At 38.6% G+C, this 18,821-nt stretch overlaps 1 protein-coding gene and 4 non-coding genes across 13 annotated transcripts in view; 1 reads left to right on the top strand and 4 right to left on the bottom strand.

Moving 5' to 3' along the window:
* The window catches only part of ptpn20 (protein tyrosine phosphatase non-receptor type 20), a 37,733-nt gene extending 23,414 nt beyond the window's left edge, over nucleotides 1-14,319 (top strand). For 4 of the 9 annotated variants that reach the window (XM_030155988.1, XM_030155990.1, XM_030155986.1 and 1 more), the window contains 18 exons: nucleotides 314-484; nucleotides 597-771; nucleotides 863-1,073; nucleotides 3,519-3,556; nucleotides 3,631-3,696; nucleotides 3,809-3,895; nucleotides 4,576-4,637; nucleotides 4,952-5,113; nucleotides 5,193-5,442; nucleotides 6,152-6,258; nucleotides 6,821-6,903; nucleotides 7,285-7,418; nucleotides 7,530-7,678; nucleotides 8,794-8,884; nucleotides 10,267-10,601; nucleotides 11,748-11,963; nucleotides 12,060-12,122; nucleotides 12,207-14,319. In XM_030155988.1, coding sequence (XP_030011848.1) covers nucleotides 314-484; nucleotides 597-771; nucleotides 863-1,073; nucleotides 3,519-3,556; nucleotides 3,631-3,696; nucleotides 3,809-3,895; nucleotides 4,576-4,637; nucleotides 4,952-5,113; nucleotides 5,193-5,442; nucleotides 6,152-6,258; nucleotides 6,821-6,903; nucleotides 7,285-7,418; nucleotides 7,530-7,678; nucleotides 8,794-8,884; nucleotides 10,267-10,601; nucleotides 11,748-11,963; nucleotides 12,060-12,122; nucleotides 12,207-12,317 — 2,511 coding nt within the window. In that variant the 3' untranslated portion in view covers nucleotides 12,318-14,319. Of the gene's footprint in view, nucleotides 1-313; nucleotides 485-596; nucleotides 772-862; nucleotides 1,074-3,518; nucleotides 3,557-3,630; nucleotides 3,697-3,808; nucleotides 3,896-4,575; nucleotides 4,638-4,951; nucleotides 5,114-5,192; nucleotides 5,443-6,151; nucleotides 6,259-6,820; nucleotides 6,905-7,178; nucleotides 7,419-7,529; nucleotides 7,679-8,793; nucleotides 8,885-10,266; nucleotides 10,602-11,747; nucleotides 11,964-12,059; nucleotides 12,123-12,206 lie in introns of those variants that run through there. The other 5 variants (XM_030155989.1, XR_003937487.1, XR_003937488.1 and 2 more) reach the window with 5 other exon arrangements.
* On the bottom strand, nucleotides 1,319-1,390 carry trnaq-cug (transfer RNA glutamine (anticodon CUG)). The gene has a single exon. It is a non-coding gene; the product is annotated as a tRNA-Gln (tRNA).
* trnaq-uug (transfer RNA glutamine (anticodon UUG)) lies at nucleotides 2,282-2,353 on the bottom strand. Its single transcript has one exon. It is a non-coding gene; the product is annotated as a tRNA-Gln (tRNA).
* On the bottom strand, nucleotides 3,189-3,260 carry trnaq-uug (transfer RNA glutamine (anticodon UUG)). The gene has a single exon. It is a non-coding gene; the product is annotated as a tRNA-Gln (tRNA).
* Nucleotides 3,386-3,457, bottom strand: trnaw-cca (transfer RNA tryptophan (anticodon CCA)). Its single transcript has one exon. It is a non-coding gene; the product is annotated as a tRNA-Trp (tRNA).
* Nucleotides 14,320-18,821: the final 4,502 nt, after the last annotated feature.

Raw genomic sequence — 18,821 nt, 5'->3', positions numbered from 1 at the left:
GACAACAAATATTGAATAAAAGGTTATGTAATTGTATTATTTACAAAACAATCTTCTGTGTTTATGATCAGAAGCAGGCTCATAGCAACGTTATGTTATTCATAGCAGGAGTCTGCAGTACAGACTTAACAGACCGTGAAATGGCATCATTGACCAGAGTCAAGTATTCAATGAGATTATGTAATGAAACATTAAGAGAATACCTTTTTGTGTTTCAAAATTCCAATGGTACATTACTGTTTCATTTGTACTCAGTGCAACAGAAAATATTTGTAGGTGCAAGATAAAATGTGATTCTTTCTGTATTCGACAGGGATTAGTTAAAGAGTTTGAGCTCACCGTGGTCCTTACTAAGTCTCGAAGTGGAAGCTTTGGATTCACTATCACCCGAAGCAAGTTGGATAATTGCTACTATATACAGGATATACTGGACAACCCAGCCAGGGCTGATGGACGGCTGAGGGCAGGAGACAGACTCATCACGGTACACACAAATACACACAAGCTTAAAATTCCCTCACATTTAGAAACACGACTATATGAACACTGTTTTCATATTAAGTGTGCATCATTCCTCCCTTGTTGTCAATAACCAGGTAAATGGGCACGATGTTACCAGTGTTGCGGATGATGTTGCCATGACAATCCTCAGATCATCTCCAAGACGATTGAGCATGACTCTGGGGAGGGCAGTTACCAATCTGGTGGCACCGCCTCCCTGCGACAGCCTGCCAGACATTGTTCTGTACAAGACCCCATCAGGACAACTTGGTGGGCCCCTGCACATGTTTTCACACATCTTGAGTGAGTCATCACATCAGTCAGTATCATTTAGATGTATTTATGTATGCACCATCTGCAGGTATAAAGCTGACAGGAGGCATTGGCAGCAAATGGCAGGGCATATACTGTCTGGAGGTGGTGCCAGGCTCCCCAGCAAGCGAGGAGGGCAGTGTCCAACCCAATGATAAGATCCTCTACATCAGTGGCAGGTGCACCCTGGGAATGACTTTGGAGGACGCAGTTAAGGCCTGTGAGATTGCCCCACGCAAAGTGAAACTTAAAATCATCAGGTATGTGGTTTCAAGGTTTAGAGAGATAAAACCCCTGGGAATGAGAAGTTAATGAACTCACTGACTCACCAAGTTTTACTACCCAAAGATAGAATTTCATTGCTTTTTAAAAGGGATGAACTGAATGAACTACACCTTTGGGTAGTAAGACACTGTACTGCGTAAGAGGTTACCTACAGTCGACATGTGATCTACAACTTACTGATTATGAACTGGGTTCTTATTCCCCAGACACATTAAAAGCCAGGTTCCACTGAGATTTGAACTCAGATTACTGGATTCAGAGTCCAGAGTGCTAACCATTACACCATGGAACCACCATACCTGTATCAGTCATGGTGTGTTGAAAGACATCTAAACAGTGGAAGATGCCAAAAGTGTTTCTTTTTTTTGTCATCCTTAGTTGTTTTTGAATTTCAACTGGACTTGTTTTGTCCTCTCTACAACAATATGTGTTAGGGCCGTGTGTGTGTGTGTGTGTGTGTGTGTGGGGGGGGGGGGGGGGGGGGGGGGGGGGGGGGGGTTGGTTTGCTAAGGTGAGTCCAGACATGTGACCCTGACACTTAGAATCACTAAGATGTGGGAAAAACCAGAGGTCCCAGGTTCATCAAGTCAAAAGTCCTTCCATGTATTGGTTCCAACCTTTTCACATCACGCAGGTGATTCCACTAATTATCCCATCTACATGGATGAGGAGTTGTGCTCATCAAAATGGGCTGGTTCAGTGAGCAGGTTGGAACCAATACATGGCAGGACTTTGACTTGATGAACCTGGGATTACCCACCTCTGGGAAACAGAACCTACTCAGACCATTCCCCTTACACGTTAATAAGTCTGCTTTCCCTCACCAGCACAGGGAACCGATCAAGTCTTTTGAATGAGAGATGAAACTTTCAAGATTAAAACCTGTCCAGCTGAACTTCGAAAACAACTAAAGATGAACAATGACCAGGGCTAATGAGAGCTTACCCAGACGTAAAAAAAAAACTGTTATCACACTATCATATATGATTCTCCATATTTCTCCAGTTCATCCTTGTTAATAAGCTATTAAATTACATCTTGGGTAAAAAAAATTTGGTACTGTGTCCCAGTTTACATGCTGGGTCTTGAGTTGACTGATTATCATACAAATACAAGACATATATTAAAGAGGAGATCTTACTGATGTGGGTACTGAGTTCCATTTATCATACTAACCACATGCAGGTTCCACTGAGATTTGAACTCAGATCACTGGATTCAAAGTCCAGCATGCTAACCATTACACCATGGAACCACTGTGTTGGAAGTCATCATGGTATGTTCTTGTAAACAGTGGAAGATGCCAACGATTACATTAAAAGAGCTGAAGATAGTCAGACCTTTCATACTTGATATTGGGCCTGAAGGGGTTAAATAGTTAAGTTTCATGACCCTGACGTGATTTGAAAATGCAATCTGCTGGAGTCAGACATGCTACCGTTGCACCACAAGATCATGTGAAACTTTCCCCTTGTGCAAATCCCTTTCCTTTTATCAAATATCAACCAGATTTTTAGGTATTTGTGTTAGGATTCATTGAGATCAAGTTCTTGTTTGATAAGAACAGGAAGGTAATGTCAAAACTGATGTAATGCATGACTTCTTGGTGCAATGGGAGGGTGTCTGACTACAGATCAGAAGGCTGTGTGTTCAAATCACATGAGCATCATTAGAGCTAAAGATTACACCCATTTAGACTGAACATATGTTATGAACGTTCCCACCCCATGCAAGTCTGTGAACACAACAAGATCTAATGGATGCCATTCTGAATTCAGTGGTCAGAGGTAAAATGTCAGTGGGATTTGTGTAAAATTTGTCTAAAACCACATAGGACATGAAAGGGGGATGTAAAGAATCCTATAACTATTAAGTTAAAGAGAGTCACTCAACACAGACATTAATGAAACAAAACTGAACACCCCAGGATGGATTAAACTGATCACACACACCTGGAACAAGTGCAGTGAATGAGTATTATTTTATGGACTTCACAAGCCAGTCAATATCTCTGCTTCCCAGATTTTTATTACAACTGAGATTCTACAGATGTTGAATTTGGTTCTCTTTTCCCCAGACAGACTACATACAGGTTCCACCGAGATTTGAACTCGGATCACTGGATTCAAAGTCCAGAGTGCTAACCATTACACCATGGAACCGCTATTCAGTGACCTTCAGAGCATGTTCAAAGACTTGTAAATTTTAGAAGATGCCAAAGAGCTGAAGACCGTTGAACCTTTCATACTTGTTGTACGGCCTGAAGGGGTTTAATAGGAAAGTTTCCTGACCCCGACGTGATTTGAACACGCAACCTTCTGATCTGGAGTCAGACGCGCTACCGTTGCGCCACGAGGTCATATGTAGGACTAGCTTTATGTGCACCACTGCTTCTCATATTTATTTTTCTGTTATCACAGAGAGGACCAGCCAGTGACTCCCAAGGCTAAATGGAATGGTAAGGGCTTTCAACTTATGGGATGATTTTACCTGCTTAAGTTTGCACAATGACAGACGCATTGTTGTTGTTAGATGCAGTGATGAATCACCTAGAAACCAGATATGTTGAATATTTAAGCTCAATCATTACTTCAAAAGGTTAGCAACCCGTGAAGGGGATCATTTCTTACTTAACCTTTTACATATTTAGAATTAGTACTTTTATTGCATTGCAGTGTTTTCTGTTAATACATACATTCTTCTTTTGTAGGTCTGTTTGATTGGAAAAAGGACAGGAAGTTCTTTGCTCGTTTTGAAGACCCTGTCTCTCCAGAAAAAGAGTCTCCCCCTGAAGATGGTAAAGCTTGTTTCTTGATTAAATCCTCTGTTCATGTATCTCCTCTGAACTCTCTCCACATGTTGTATCAGCGCCATAATTGGTGCCCTTTCACTTGTTTACTTGTTGCTCCTTTGTCTGGTGTGAAGCCGGAGCTCGATGCTGAAAGATAGTTCTCTTTGCAGCTGTGTGTATTTGCATGTGTGTGTGTTTGTGTGTGTGTGATCTGAATGTTGACAGACAGATCCTGGGCTCTGACTGCAGGATTAATAATTAGCAAGCCTCTGGCCCTCCACTGGTGTATTGGACTGCAGAGCTGTAGGCATCACACACACAGAATGCCATACAGTCAGCGGTCTATAGGACAGGTAGCTCAGTTGCTTGGTGACAGTGCATGTGGCCGTAAGGGACAGTGGACAGGGTCAGTCTGAAAAGACCAGCCTTGTTCACCTGTCATAGAAGAGACGCACCCATCAACACTTCTCTTTCAAAATGGCAGAAGAGGTGGGAGGTTGGTGTGTGTTGCTTTTTTTGTGTGTCTATTTAGAAAATTTAATTGGCTCAAATTGGACGCATATATGTAAATCAGTTCTAAACTTAAAGCCAGGTTTGATCAACATCTATTTAAGTTATATTTGGTAAAAACATTATTTTGTCTAATTTGCTCCTTTTTCATACAGATAACTCTTCTCTCTTTTCAGCTGAACCTGTGTGTAGGACAGCTGATCGATTCAGATGTCTCTCTCTCACACAAGAACAAGATGTAAGTTTCTGAGTGTATTTTCATTTTCCACCTTTTCATGTCCAAAGATCCATGGTCTCCAGAGTCTTATTCTCTTTTCTGTACCCTTTATCTTTGTCAGGTCTTTTCAAAATTTTCAATTGTTTCTTTCAATTGTTGCGCTCTGTAACATGAGTCTACTGTGTGTCAATCTGCATATGTATTCTCTCCCCGAGGGTCACTGCCTGCATGTGTATGGATGTCAGGCTTTCATTAAACCTGTTTCATGTTTTCCCAATATAATGAAATTTTCTGGTCCTCATCCCTGAATAAAAACTGTCTCTTCCTCTTATCAGAGTTGCATCATGCAAGTGGAGTTTACTAAACCAGAGGGTGGAGGTCTTGGCTTTGCTCTGGTCGGGGGGACCAATGGCAGCATGCTCAGAGTAAAAGAAATCTGCTCTGGTGGAGTAGCTGAACAGGACGGTCGTCTGAGAGTGGGAGATATTCTATTAGAGGTAATAAACAACTTAAATGTTTGGATTTTTCTTATCTTATCTGTGGTGAAAGCCCTGACCCCTGCTGTGTTCATTTTAGGTGAACGGTGTAATTGTATCTGGGCTGAGCCATAGTAAAGTGGTGGATATCCTGCGTAAAGCTGAAGGCAGTGTACAGCTCACCATCTGCAGAGACATACTGCCCCTGACCTACTCTGAATCACCCACGCCTCCCAACATGTCTGCTCAAACTGAAGCTATTTTAGCCGAGCAGCCAGCTCCTGTGTCCAGCCCTGATACCTGTACCATAGCTGACGTCATAGTTAATAAACCCGTGGAGCGCCCTCCTGGTAGGAGTTTTTCCTATTAGCGTGAATGTTAAATGGTTGCCTGGCTGCAAACCAGCAAACTAATTAAATTCTATTTATTATAGCTTAAGTAAAACATTTTAGAATGGTTACAGTTTAAATTAAGTCGTATTTTTATTCAGTCTTTCAGCTTTGTTTTTTATTTGCAATTGTCCTCGTGAAATTGAATGCATTTTTGTCTATAGATGTCTTCATCACAAAATCTATAGCATGTTTGTTATTGGAATTTTAAGTATATATATTAGCCATTCTTGAAAAAATTGGGTTAGATTCCTGCATTTTAAATGATTCTTTACATTTGAAGCTGATTATTTTTTTCCTTTTCTCATAAGTCAGCTATTGCTCTGAGCTGTAAAAAAGATCATTTTCTTCCTCTTCCAGAACAACTAGAATACATTTTCATATCTAAATCCACCGTATATGACAGCACTGACACTACAAATTACACCCACTCCACCACAAGTAACTGATGATTGAAACATGAATCCAAATCCTATATATATTCATATTTTTAAAGGTCAAAGAATTTCTTCATAATATATCTATTTTTTCCCCACTCAGCATGGTGGATATGATATAAGGGAGTGAGGGTCAGCAATTTCTTTGCAAGTCTTAGTTTTCACTATCAATCATAACCCTGTACAGCCCTCACAGCCCCAGTCCATAACATTGTGTCTCATCGTGGTTTCAGAAGCAGCTCCAGACCCTGTGGTAAATGAATCAGGTGTGTTGATTACTTCACCCCCTCCTGTAAAACACAGACTGACTGTTGTAACAGATGACACATTAATTCAACAGGTAAGGCACACTTTGAGACACCAGCATGTATATATATATATATATATATATATATATATATATATATATATATATATATATATATATATATATATATATATATATATATATATATATATACACACACACACACACACACACACACACATAGAATGTAGTGTAATTATTATTGTAGAATCACAGTGCACTGACCATCAATTCTGTGATATGATACTTCATGTTTATGTAAGTGAAGATGAAAAAATACCTCTGAAAAGACAAAAAGAAGGAATTATGCATTCATTCACTGCATTGTCATGTGATTTCCACAGAATCCTGAGAGTCTTAATTTAATAACACTAACAGTAATTTCCATGTCAGTGTGTTTTAACAGCAAACATGTTGGTATTTGGCATCAGTGTATGAATTACATTTCACAAGAGAAAGTACATTTTATACCCATATCAATATTTTGTCTCTCTCCTTGTAGTTATTCTAGTGCATTGTTTTGAAATTACATCCTAACCCTCTTCTCCTCTCTACTAACATTTACTAATGTCTGCTTCTCCTCCGGTTGGAACAGGAGAGCTGTAACAGCACCCCTTCTCACCAAGCTTGCTGCCCCTCCCTCAATGTCACTGACATGTTGCATGGAGCATCTGACAGGTAGCCTCACACCTCACTTACAGCTTCTGTTGCATACTTACCTCCCCTCTTTTCCATTCCTGTTCCTGCCCTTCTCGAGTTTGGTTTGCCCAGAGGCCCACCTTTTACCACAGGGAGGCAGCAGAGAGCAACAAATAAATAAAGCACCACTGCTGCTAATGGACTGTGTTGAACCCCATTAAGACAGAAATAGTCTAATGGTTAGGAAGTGTCTACTGAAAAGCAAAACTATCACAGAGGTGTCTAGACGTTTAGCCTGTTGTTTATTATTTTAGGTGGAAAAAAATGCAGGGAAAGGGAGCTCAGCCTTGCATGATTTCACCCCTTCCCACTGAAGAGTAAAAATGGTGTGGTCTCACCCCTGCCCACTGACTCCCCCAGGAAACAAATTGTGACCAAACTTTTGGACCAGTCTTGCAAAGACCCCCGGAAAACCCAGTCAGATGGTTGGAGCAGCGAAGAAGAAGATGATGTATTTCACCACACTGACCAGGAAATGACACCACCACAAACAGGTGTATAATTTCTCCTCTAATTTCAGTGTGCTATGATAATAATTAAATCTACATTAGGCTTTACAAACCACCATTGTCCTCTGCACTCTCTCTTTTATCCCTTTGACTTAGGCTCACCAATCGTTTCAGAGGAGGAACTGGCCAGTTTAGCAGTTATTACTCCTGCTAAGAGCAGCGAGTATTCAGGCTCCAGGGTCAAGGCCCTCATCCAGATTCTGCAACATCAACTGGACCAACAGGAACTGGTTAAGGAGTTCATGGTGTGTGCCTTTTAGGCTAGTGTGCACATTTTATTGTTGTACAAATGCTATAAATGTACTTATTCATAGCCTGGCATTCAGCTTTACATCATTGAACTTTATATCAGCTCTGACAGGCACAGACTTAGATCTAGTTACAAGTTTATTTCTCTGCAATAATTCATTAATGCCGTATTTTAGTCTGTCTGACCCCAGTTAGTGTGCTTTAAAACTTAGACAGTATTCATTTATCCGGTCTACTCTGTGCTAACCACATCAATCTTCTGTATCATTCCCAAAATATCTGCAACTCATCTCCTCCACCTCCCCTGCGTCCTGCTTCAGAAAACTGGTTTTCTTTGTTCATAGTGTGATCATTTAAAAAATATATAATGATTCTCAGTTACTTTTTGGGAGGAAGGGTAGTTTTTGTTGGCAGAAAACCCAGTAAGACTTTTTTACCTAAATGATGTTAAGATTTACTGTATGCAAGGCTAAGGTTAATAGTAAGGTTAAGAATTATAGTGAAAATACAGGTAACTCACAGAAAATATGACTACATATAAATGAGGACCTAAGTAATCATAACAAAATAATATTATTACAACACAGTAATAGGAATGAAAAGATAAAATAATATAAAATATGGGTATATGAACAACAAAACACAGGAGAAATGGTCTTTTAAGGATATAGTGTAACATTTTGTAGTGGAATAAGACATGCTCTATTTTAGTATTCCTAAATCTTATAGCAAATTGACATCTGCAGCTGAGATATTGAGGAGGATACTGACTTGACTAAGAATCAGCTGTGCATATGCTTTAAAGTTCAGCAATACTCCCATCACTTGAGGGAAATACTCCTGAGCATAAAATCACATTTGAGAAGTACTGACGTCATAAATAGTAAGTAGTAATCCTTGGCTCTGGTGGAGGTTTTGTGATCTCAGGGTTTGTGTCATGTTTGCTCAGATTGTTCCAGAACGTCTCTGTAACAGCGCAGCCGCCAAACTCAAATGTATGTCATTCTATTATAAATGGTTAAATGGTTAAAACTGACGTAAGCGTCCTGTCTGAAATGTCTAAAATGATTAAGTGCTTTTTTTGTTATTGTTCTCACACCATTCATTGCAGGCTCTGGAGCATCTGAAGCCCTCTGACAACTGTCTGGTGGGAAAAGCTCCTGAGAACAGAGACAAGAACCGCTACAGAGACATCCTACCTTGTAAGTCTCAGTGATGACTTGTATTTACATTTATTTTGTCTATTTTTTTTCCAGCTGCCTTCATTTTATGTACTCCTGTTAGATTTTTTAAAATGGTGTGCTAGAGCTTATAAAAATAGATGTTCACAATGTCTGTATTTATACAAGAGCAGGAATTTGTCTGCAACTTAATAAGCTGCTTAATTTTAATTTGCCACTTACTAAAGGGAGTTTACAACTCTTATCTAATAAATATGCAACAAATAATTTTCTATCTCAGTACATTTTTTAAAATAAAGTCAGAACTGGTCAAGAAGATGTCATCCATTAGTAACCTCATTGTTATCTGGGATTTGTAAATTAATTAATGAAGCAGCATCATTGAAGGTTAAAGGTTAATTTGCTTTATTAAGCCTATAGGGAAATTCAGTCACTGCATTTCACCCATCCTAGTACACAAACAGCACCTTGCATTAGCATTAGCAATTAGCACATTAGGAGCAGTGAGCTGCCATTGAAGGTGCTCAGAAAAATTAACTTTTATTTTATTCTAATTATATCATTTATTAAAAATCATGAGCAAATTTAATTGCAACCAGGACCATATTATTGTCACAGAGGAAAGAAGAAGAAATACAGAAACAGAAAACAGAAAATAATATAATAATGTAATTTACATGTTCTTTTATGATATATTGTGGTCAGCCCTGATTGCATTGAACACGTTAAACTAAAACATTTAACTTGAGGATGTTGTTAATGTCAAATACAGTGCTTAATTCCTTCCCCTCTTCAGAGGTCTGTGCATTAGGGTGGAAAGGGTCAGACTTGAGATGTATGAGTGCGATGAAAACGATAATGACCCCCAGTGGAATATCGCTGCACCTCGCCATATGCCTTGTCGCCTCTTGCTCGATCCAACTCCTGTTTGTGCAAGTGGTTTGGAAAAAGCCATGTTATTTACCGATCCGATCCATTGCATGTACCCTTTAACTTTTTTATTTAGAAAGCCAGATTTCTAGCCTGTGGCTTTTTTGACCCCACAAGCCCAAGGTGGGGGTCTAACCCAGAAAACATTCCTAACTGCTTTTGGTCTATCACCCCTCTCATCATCAACAAGCGTCTTCACAGCGCTGGTTTGTAGAGCCTCAGTCCAGACCTCGAAGTTGTTTACTTGACTTTTGGCAAAACAACAAGGTAGCAGTGTTTGTTGTTTATGATAGAAAATTGACGGATTTATCAAGAATCTGCAAGCATAAGGAAAGTCTGACATTCTTTAAGGTGTGAAATGCTTCTGAAGGTGTAATTTGTCTATCAATTCTGAATTTGTGCAGTGACACACTTGTACTTCATAGATACACACACACTCAACTGAATACTTGCCTTGTTTCTTTCTCCTCTAGACGACCAAACCCGTGTTCCCATCGGAGAGAACCAGGACTACATCAATGCAAGCTACATTCGCATGCAGGTTGGAGCTGAAGAGTTCTTCTATATCTCCTGCCAGGGTCCTCTGCCTTCCACAGTGCTTGCTTTCTGGCAGATGATCTGGGAAAACAAATCTGATGTCATAGCCATGATGACCCTGGAGGTAGAACGAGGAAGGATCAAATGTCACAAGTACTGGCCAGAGAGGCTGGGTGTGCCTCTGGATGCTGGGAAATACCAGCTTCACCTGGAGAACCAGCAATATATGGAGTACTTCCATATAAAGGTCATCCGCATGGTTGAAACAGAGGTGAGAAATATCAGAGGAATCTGTGCTGTTGTAGTGTGGATCATTGTAACAGCATGAGCGCAGCACTTGACCCAAATGAAAATGGGGGAAGTATGTTCAGTTCACATCCAACCACTATTGTATAAACCATATTATTTTGTGATTTTCATTTTTTATGGCACACAAAAACATTAAGATTCACTTATAGCCATCCACCCATGAGCTTTTTTTTTTTTTTTGCTGAAGTCTGAAGTATAATGTGAAAATCTACTGCCTTGTCATTTTCTTTAATAATACTCAAATCTGATATGAAACCACACAATTTTTAATTAAATAACATCAAACCCCTCAAATCCTATCACAATACCAACCCCAACCAACCAAGCACAGAGTCTAATACCCCAGAGGCCCAGGGTCAGGTTTTTCAACTGATATTGAGATCCAAAAGTGGGTTTCAAAGTGTATGGTTAAAAAAAAAGAAGCTAAAAACCATTTTATTCCTTTAAATGGCACCTGAAGTTGGACTAGGGTATTGACTTGTGGGCAATAGTAGGCAATGACTGAAGGATAACAGGCTATGTTTAAAGTGTGGTTTATAGGTAGGATATAACCCAAATATGACTACAAATATGTTAAAATATGGATTTACATTTGTATATTTTCTATACTTTTTATACATTTATTTTGTTGTAATTGAATAGTGTATGGAAGAAGTATGAATGAATATATGGAGGTGTATTCTTGTGCTACCTTGCAGGAGTAGCACTCCACTTGTCTATTCTATTCTATTCTATTCTATTCTATTCTATTCTATTCTATTCTATTTACAACTGAAATACATTGTAGAACTGAAACATACACTTATCAGTATATGTTAAAGTGGAAACAGTTGGTTCTAGGTTAATGTACTCTGCAGTGCAGTGATGAAAATATGTGCATGTTTTGTTTTTAAAAAATCACAATTACATGTTGCATGTGTTTACTACTATATAAATTTGGTCTATTTGATTTTTATAAAAGTGGGTCATGACTTTACTGACCAGTGTAAAATATGGAAAATAATGGAAAATATGACACATTAATGAAAATACCCCGATGAGAGACCATGGAAAACCCTGAGTTGAAAATGTCTGCTTAAACATCACATTGAACTATTTGTTGTTCCAGACTGGTGAGACTCACTTTGTTCGTCACCTGAAGTTCACGCACTGGCCTGACCATGGCGTCCCACACTGCTCTGAGCAGCTGGTTCGGTTCATTCGCTACCTGAGGGCACTGCACCATAAGGGCCCGGTCACCGTGCACTGCAGCGCTGGCATCGGACGCACTGGAGTTCTCATCTGCACAGACGTAATCCTCAGCCTCATTGAAAATGATTTACCTGTGAGTGGATATCATCCCTTTAGTTTTATTATTTAACAATTTTTGTCCTTTCACTTTGGTTTAGTTGCAGATTAACATTTATCTGTCTGTCTCCAGATTAATGTCAGCGACATTGTGAAGGAAATGAGACTTCAGCGGCATGGGATGATTCAAACAAAGGTCAGTGCCAAGAGAAGGGTTAAAGTTCAAAGTTCAACCTCTGATCCCAAAAGCTAGACATGCCCTTTGTCTCTTTCGTTTCAGGAACAGTACCTCTTCTGCTACAAAGTCTGGTTGGAGGTTTTACAGGGCATTTTACAGCTTCATGGCAACCAATGGCAACTGGATAGTCCCAGAGACCACAAAGTAGTTTGAACGTTTCCACCTTCAGTTCACCTGCCTGTAAAGCACAGACTATGTTTGTGTGAATACATGCAGTCTAAACCTTTTTCTGTGGCTGTAGTTAATTTACTTTCTTTACTTATCTTTAGTTAACCTGTAATTCTTTTGTTTTGATACTCTGTGTCAAGGCCTGTTGTTTAGTTTTATCCTTGTACATGCACTCAGTGCTATGATTATCTCAAATTAACTTAGGTCACTGAGGTGTGTGTGTTGGGTTTTTTTTTTTGTTTTGTTGTTGTTGGGTTTTGTTTTGTTTTTTTGGCCTTTTCAGGCTTAGAGATTTGCCTTCTGTGTCTAGCATCTTTTCAAAACTTTATATTATTACTATTTGAATGTATGACCATGCCCTTTCATTTGCTAAATGCATTTATTTTTGAACAGACATTGCATGGTAGGTAAATCTGCTAAGATCCACATTTTTTCTGCCAGTATCATCACCAAGGTTATCAAAGTGCACAAGTCATCCTACCAAAGTTAGTGTTTGAAAACTTGATGAGTAGCATCTGATAAAGCATTGTGTTCTCATTTCATTAAGTGCATTTTTACCCTGGAGAAAAGGGCATTAGCTAAAGAACGGGTTTGATTTCTTTGTTCATTACATAAGGAAATGAAAAGAATCAAGTGCCTTGGAATGACTCTGACGCTGCTTGCTCCATATTGACCCGAAGCCACTTATCATAAGTGTTTGGGAATAGAGAGCAAGAAACCTAGAGAGCACCAAATGGTGGGTGGATTGAATGTTCAGCTTTCAGTCTGTTTATGGTCTGAAGTGGACGTTTGGTTGATTTGAACTACAGGAGGATTACATCTCACCTTTTAGTTCATTACATTAAATTGTAACATAGCACACTGTAACAATCTGAAGCCTGTAAAGTTTTTTGTTGTTTGTTTGTGGGCCCATTTTATACAAGACATTATCACAATGAAAGTCTTATTACACATAACCTCAACTTGCACATCTTAATACAGATAAAGAATGATGAGCATAATAAATACAAAATAAACACATTCAAATTCCATTTACTCTTTTACTAAAATTTGGATGAGGCACCAACACCAAATATTTTGACTTTTTAGTAAAATGAACAATCATCATTAAAATGTCATTTGAATAATTAGTTGCTGAATTTTTAACTGTAATTTGTTATGTAAAAACATCCTTTATCTGTATTCCATAGCTATTTTAATACAAACTCAGCCAAAAATGCAAAAAATATTATAATGGTTTACAAACTTTCCATTTTTGCCACTTTAGATGTATATGATGTACAAAGCAACAGAACTGCATCTCCGAGTCACAGATCAAAGATTTATAGCTGCTGGTTTGAACCTCAACCTTTGGATGTAACTGCTTGTAAGCTTTGTTCTTTTAGCTGCTATCACACACACCAGCTCTCGTATTGCATGCAGACTCTTTAAATCCAGAAGTCTGAGCCTGGAATTTGTCTGAATGAGTTGAACTTGATCAAACAGTGGAATGTAACAAAGCAATATTCTCCACAAGGAGGGAGATTCAGAATGTCAGAGTCTTAACAAATAACATTCTCTAAATTGTAGAGCATGTTTGCGAGACATATGCAGTACTGTACCTTTTGCCATGTGGATGGTGACGCAGAGCCATCACCTTCTGTACTGTGTATGCAACATTTTGTCACATAATGCTGGTTGGTTGGTTTCCAGCAATGTCATGCACAAAAGATCCTGTTGAACTGATATGTTTTCTCCCTCAGATGTTGGAAAAGTATTATTCTTGAAAGTACAACCTGAAGCACATTTTGCATTCATCTGTGAAAATGCATCTTGTACAGTCAAGAAAGTGCTTATGCAATAGCATTGTGAAATCTAATAATCCTTAATTGCACAACTGCTTATTTATGCTGAATTAATATCTTGTCACTGTACCAGCCACTATGTAACCAATTACTGAGAACAATGTAATACCTCTCTCTTTAATTAAAAACTCTTCTGAAACTTGTTTGTGTGTTATACAGCACGTTTCACCCCCTGAGTGTGGACGTAACATAACTCAACTTGAACAACGGAACAAGAGCAGCGGAGTGGGTTTTCCCTCATGGCACACACAGAACAGAGAGCCGGAGGCGGCCCTAAATCTAATTCCACTGAGCCCCCTCTCTACTTTTACTGCAGGGTATACTCCCTCTCGGGTTTTACTGCAGGGTAAATAAGCTGGCCTCAGAGGGGTCTTTGTGACAGCAAAAGAAACCCCTGGAAACACACCGCACACTCCGCACACATATAAACCTGACGCAGGGGGGAAGCAAGGAGTAGATTTACTCCCTCAGCTTCTCCACTCTGTCTACTCCCACTGCTCTTGTGTGCTATCTCCTAACAGCCACATGTTTTTAGCAAACAGCATTGTATGGACATTCATCTGGAGGTTACATTCACTGACCACTTATCCAAACCTTAACCATCACGCCTGAACACATAACCCTAATCCTAAACCTAAAATCAGGATGTATCGTATTTCTCCACTGTAAGGTGAAGAAATCCAAGTGTTTCACTTTGGAGAAGTGACTCAAAGACTATCTGGACTTAAATGGGAAAAACAGCCAGAACTGAAAAAAACAAAGGTTGACCATGGGTTTGAAGTTCAAGTTTACTAGTCAGATCATTGCTGAACACATCAAATCTTATTTACCTACTGAAAGCTTTTTGTTGTGTTTTAGAAATATGCAGGTGAACTGCACTCAGAGAGCACCTGGAACTATTTCACAGCCATATACTTGATTTAATGTCTTGGTAAAAACACAAATGGACATTAAGGATATGTAAAAGAACATATTTTGCTATTTGAAATAGTAAAATAAAAAAATCTTAATCCTCAAATATCTGAATGTGAGGACTTGCAATGTGGTCCTCACTTCAGCAGTTAAAAATTCTAGCTGGTTCTCACAAAGACACACATACACACATAAAGTCCAAACCCCTGGACAATTACCCTCCTCCTCTACCTCCTCCTCCTCCTCTTTCTCCTTGCTCCCTAACTCAGACCTTGTTATTGCTGTAAGTTATGGCAGGAATGACAGCGACTCACTTATTCAAGGCCCATTCCCGTTTATGGTTGTATCATTTTATTAAACAGTTGTCCTTTCTATTTCCAACTACTGGCGAGGGGAGGGATAACTGGCTCCTTCAGTAACTCAAAGGTGATATTGAAAAGTCAGTACGGCGATAAGTGGGAATGTTCTGAACCACAATATCAGCTGATAATGAGTACATTATTAATGGAGGATTATAGTAAAGAACATTTCCTGCACAATGTCTATGTAGTGTGTAAATAGTGTTCGAGAGAATTTAGAGAACCAGGAAGAAAGTGGTTAAGTTGTTAACAGAAGGCTGTGAAAGTGTGATTTAAAGGTCTGAGAAACATGAACTCATGCTCTCAGTAAATCCTCTTTTGCTCTGCTGCAGCACAGACATAGACCTGTTTTCTTTTTTTCTGTGTGCTGATTAAAAATATCTTGCAAATTATGTGCAGCTACAAATTCCCCTTTACACACACACACACACACACACACACACGCTTATCCACCACTGCCTACTATTATTGGTCCCATCCTCCTTTGCTGATTTGCTGCCCCTTCCTGTCAAACTTCACCTTGAAATCCTGACAAGCAGCTGCAACACATTGTAAGACACAAAGACCACTGAACTTCTGTTCTGTGACTGATGCAGCTCCATCCCATTAATCAATTGCAGGCAGGGATGCAAGATGTGTGAAAAGCAGTGCCTCTACCACAAGATGTCCTGAATTTTAGGGCTAAGCAAATAACTGAACATGAGTATTTGGAATGGAAAATTTAAGCGCACATTTTTCTGTAATTTAACCTGGCCCTATGTCTTGGATGCTCACAGTGTGTTTGTAATGATGATTTGACTGAAAGGTCTGTTACGGTTGAGGAGGTTAAGTATGACCCTCCCACTGCAGCTGCTCAAGAGGACTGAGAATTATTACCCTGCAGGATTCTTGCAAAATAGGTCCCATCATAGACCATTTGGATCCTCACAAAAACATGGGGATACATTCCAGCTTGTGTTTTCTGATCGGCCAGTAGGATTAAACATAAGCTGATAAAGGAACACTATCAGAAACAAGGACGTTTTCATGAAAGATGGAAGATGCCAGTTAAACAAATTTCCTTAAAGTATTTTTTATAAGGATAATGTGTAACATTATCATTTAAATTTGTATATATAAGTGGTTTGGGGATATTCTACCTGTTTTCTTCCTTTCTAAGGCGATCTAAATTAATAGACCATATAACCTAAACATTAATAAGTAGAAAGTCAATGCATTGAAGAAGCAATAAATAGACAAAATAGAGAATAATAGAGATAATAATTTATTTTCCTGGCCAACAGAGCAGTACAGACAACAAACCAACAGCTTTCATACACTACAAATAAATAATTATAACAGCCACTGCAGTATTATTTCTTTACATCACTATAATTTTTGCACACTAAATATCTCCTGTCTCCTACTTAAAGTTCTGCACATGTAGTTCTTTTTTCACTTACAACTGTATATTCTTGGATATGTTCTAATTCCTTTATTATTTATTAATGATTATTATCTTATAGTTTTTATTATTAGAATTTATTTTATTTAATAAAAATAGATTCATCATAGAGTGATTGAGACCACCAAATGTGATTGCTGCTGCTGTAACTTCTGTATTTTCCTGCAAACGATCAAGAGTATCTATCTATCTATCTATCTATCTATCTATCTATCTATCTATCTATCTATCTATCTATCTATCTATCTATCTATCTATCTATCTATCTATCTATCTATCTATCTATCTATCTATCTATCTATCTATCTATCTATCTATCTATCTATCCATCCATCCATCCATCCATCCATCCATCCATCCATCCACCCATCCATCTACAAAACACAATATCTAGTAATATACAATAAAAGACCAACATACATAAAGTATGTGTTTTAATGGGTCAGTGCCACTGTCAAATCATCAAGTTACTTTGAGTAAATGAGTTTTAAAGCTGAAGTATGTTGAATGTCAGAAAAATAATGGGGGAAAAAAAGTATTATTCTTAAGTTCAAATACCTCACTGTCATCAACACAATGTAGGGGATAAAACACCTCCGTAAATTTCCCTCTGCTATGGGTACCGGTATCATTACGATATGCATACTTATGTTCTTATGCATACTAATGTTCTTAAACTGTGTCTGTCATTTCTATCTAAAAATGCAGTATTTGACTGAGTTTCAAGCCATAAAATAAATGAGCATTAATGTGTTTTTCTGTGTTGTTGTTGACTGTGCCCTTTTGTAAGTCGACCCCATAGGCTCCTCTGCGATGACAGCCCTCTGACAGAGACACAGAGAGCCATTCATCCTCTCTTTGAACAGAATGTCACTTTTGTGGCCTTCCAGACTTTTAAAAACCACAGACTTGTCAAAGGAAGCTGATTATGATTAGGGCCTCCTCTTGTATGTTCACTTGTAATTATCTTTACTCAGTTATGTAAGGGTTAGCTAGGCTCGCCATCGGCTTTACTGCGGTGAGCTACAAGTGGGGTCTAGAATTACATCCAGAGGTGATTTGTGGATTTTATTTTCTAGGACTGTTAGTTATTCAGTGAATTTCTGTCATTTCCTAGTCTGTTCCATTGTGCCTCCATGAAATCTAAAAGAAAAACAACATACCACATCACTACACATTACAACGTGTCCTATAATCATTTTGTTGTGGAGAAATATGTCCTAACCATGTGTCCTGAATATTAAGCAGTAAATTTTTATTCATGTAGAACAGACACATGGTTGGACTTCTTAAGTCAAACAAGACTGTCTTCAACAGCTTCTCCTCTATTTAACAAAGCGAAATCCTGAAAAAAACTGCACAAATGTTCGGCCAAACTATACTGCAGATATGCACACAGTGTTGAAAATATAAGTCAGCCTGCTCTAACTCCAGGTGCTATAAACTTTACGATACAGGGAATGAATCATAGACATTCTGGAGCGTTTTGTATAAAATATGACAATGACACAACCAGAGCTTCACCATATACCTTATAAAATTCTCGTTAGCTCGCCACTGATTTATTTTGATCACACATACTAAAGCAAATAGCGGCAGTTATTTATTTTTCCTTTTCAAAAGCTGGAGAAATTGAGCAACATTGTATTTTAGGTGTTCGGTTTGTGTGCTCTGGACCTCTGGAAGACTAAATCCATCAATAGAACTCAGGAAAGGCCTTTTTTCCACAACCATAATTCACCATAATTATCATGTGACCTCTCCAAGCAGCCAGAGTAAATGAGCACCTGTCAGTGGACATAAACTTCGGGTTTACTGACACTCCATATAGGAGGGAGCAAGAGTATGATGTTTGAAATTAAAAATAAATTAAGACCAAGAAAAAATGAAAAGAAAGAAAAGAAAATGTCATGATCCTTAAATATGCTCA

Source organism: Sphaeramia orbicularis, chromosome 15 (genome assembly GCF_902148855.1).
Source record: "Sphaeramia orbicularis chromosome 15, fSphaOr1.1, whole genome shotgun sequence".
Classification (NCBI taxonomy): domain Eukaryota; kingdom Metazoa; phylum Chordata; class Actinopteri; order Kurtiformes; family Apogonidae; genus Sphaeramia; species Sphaeramia orbicularis.
The sequence above is the reverse complement of the archived record's forward strand: the minus strand, read 5'-3'. Positions and strand labels throughout refer to the sequence as shown.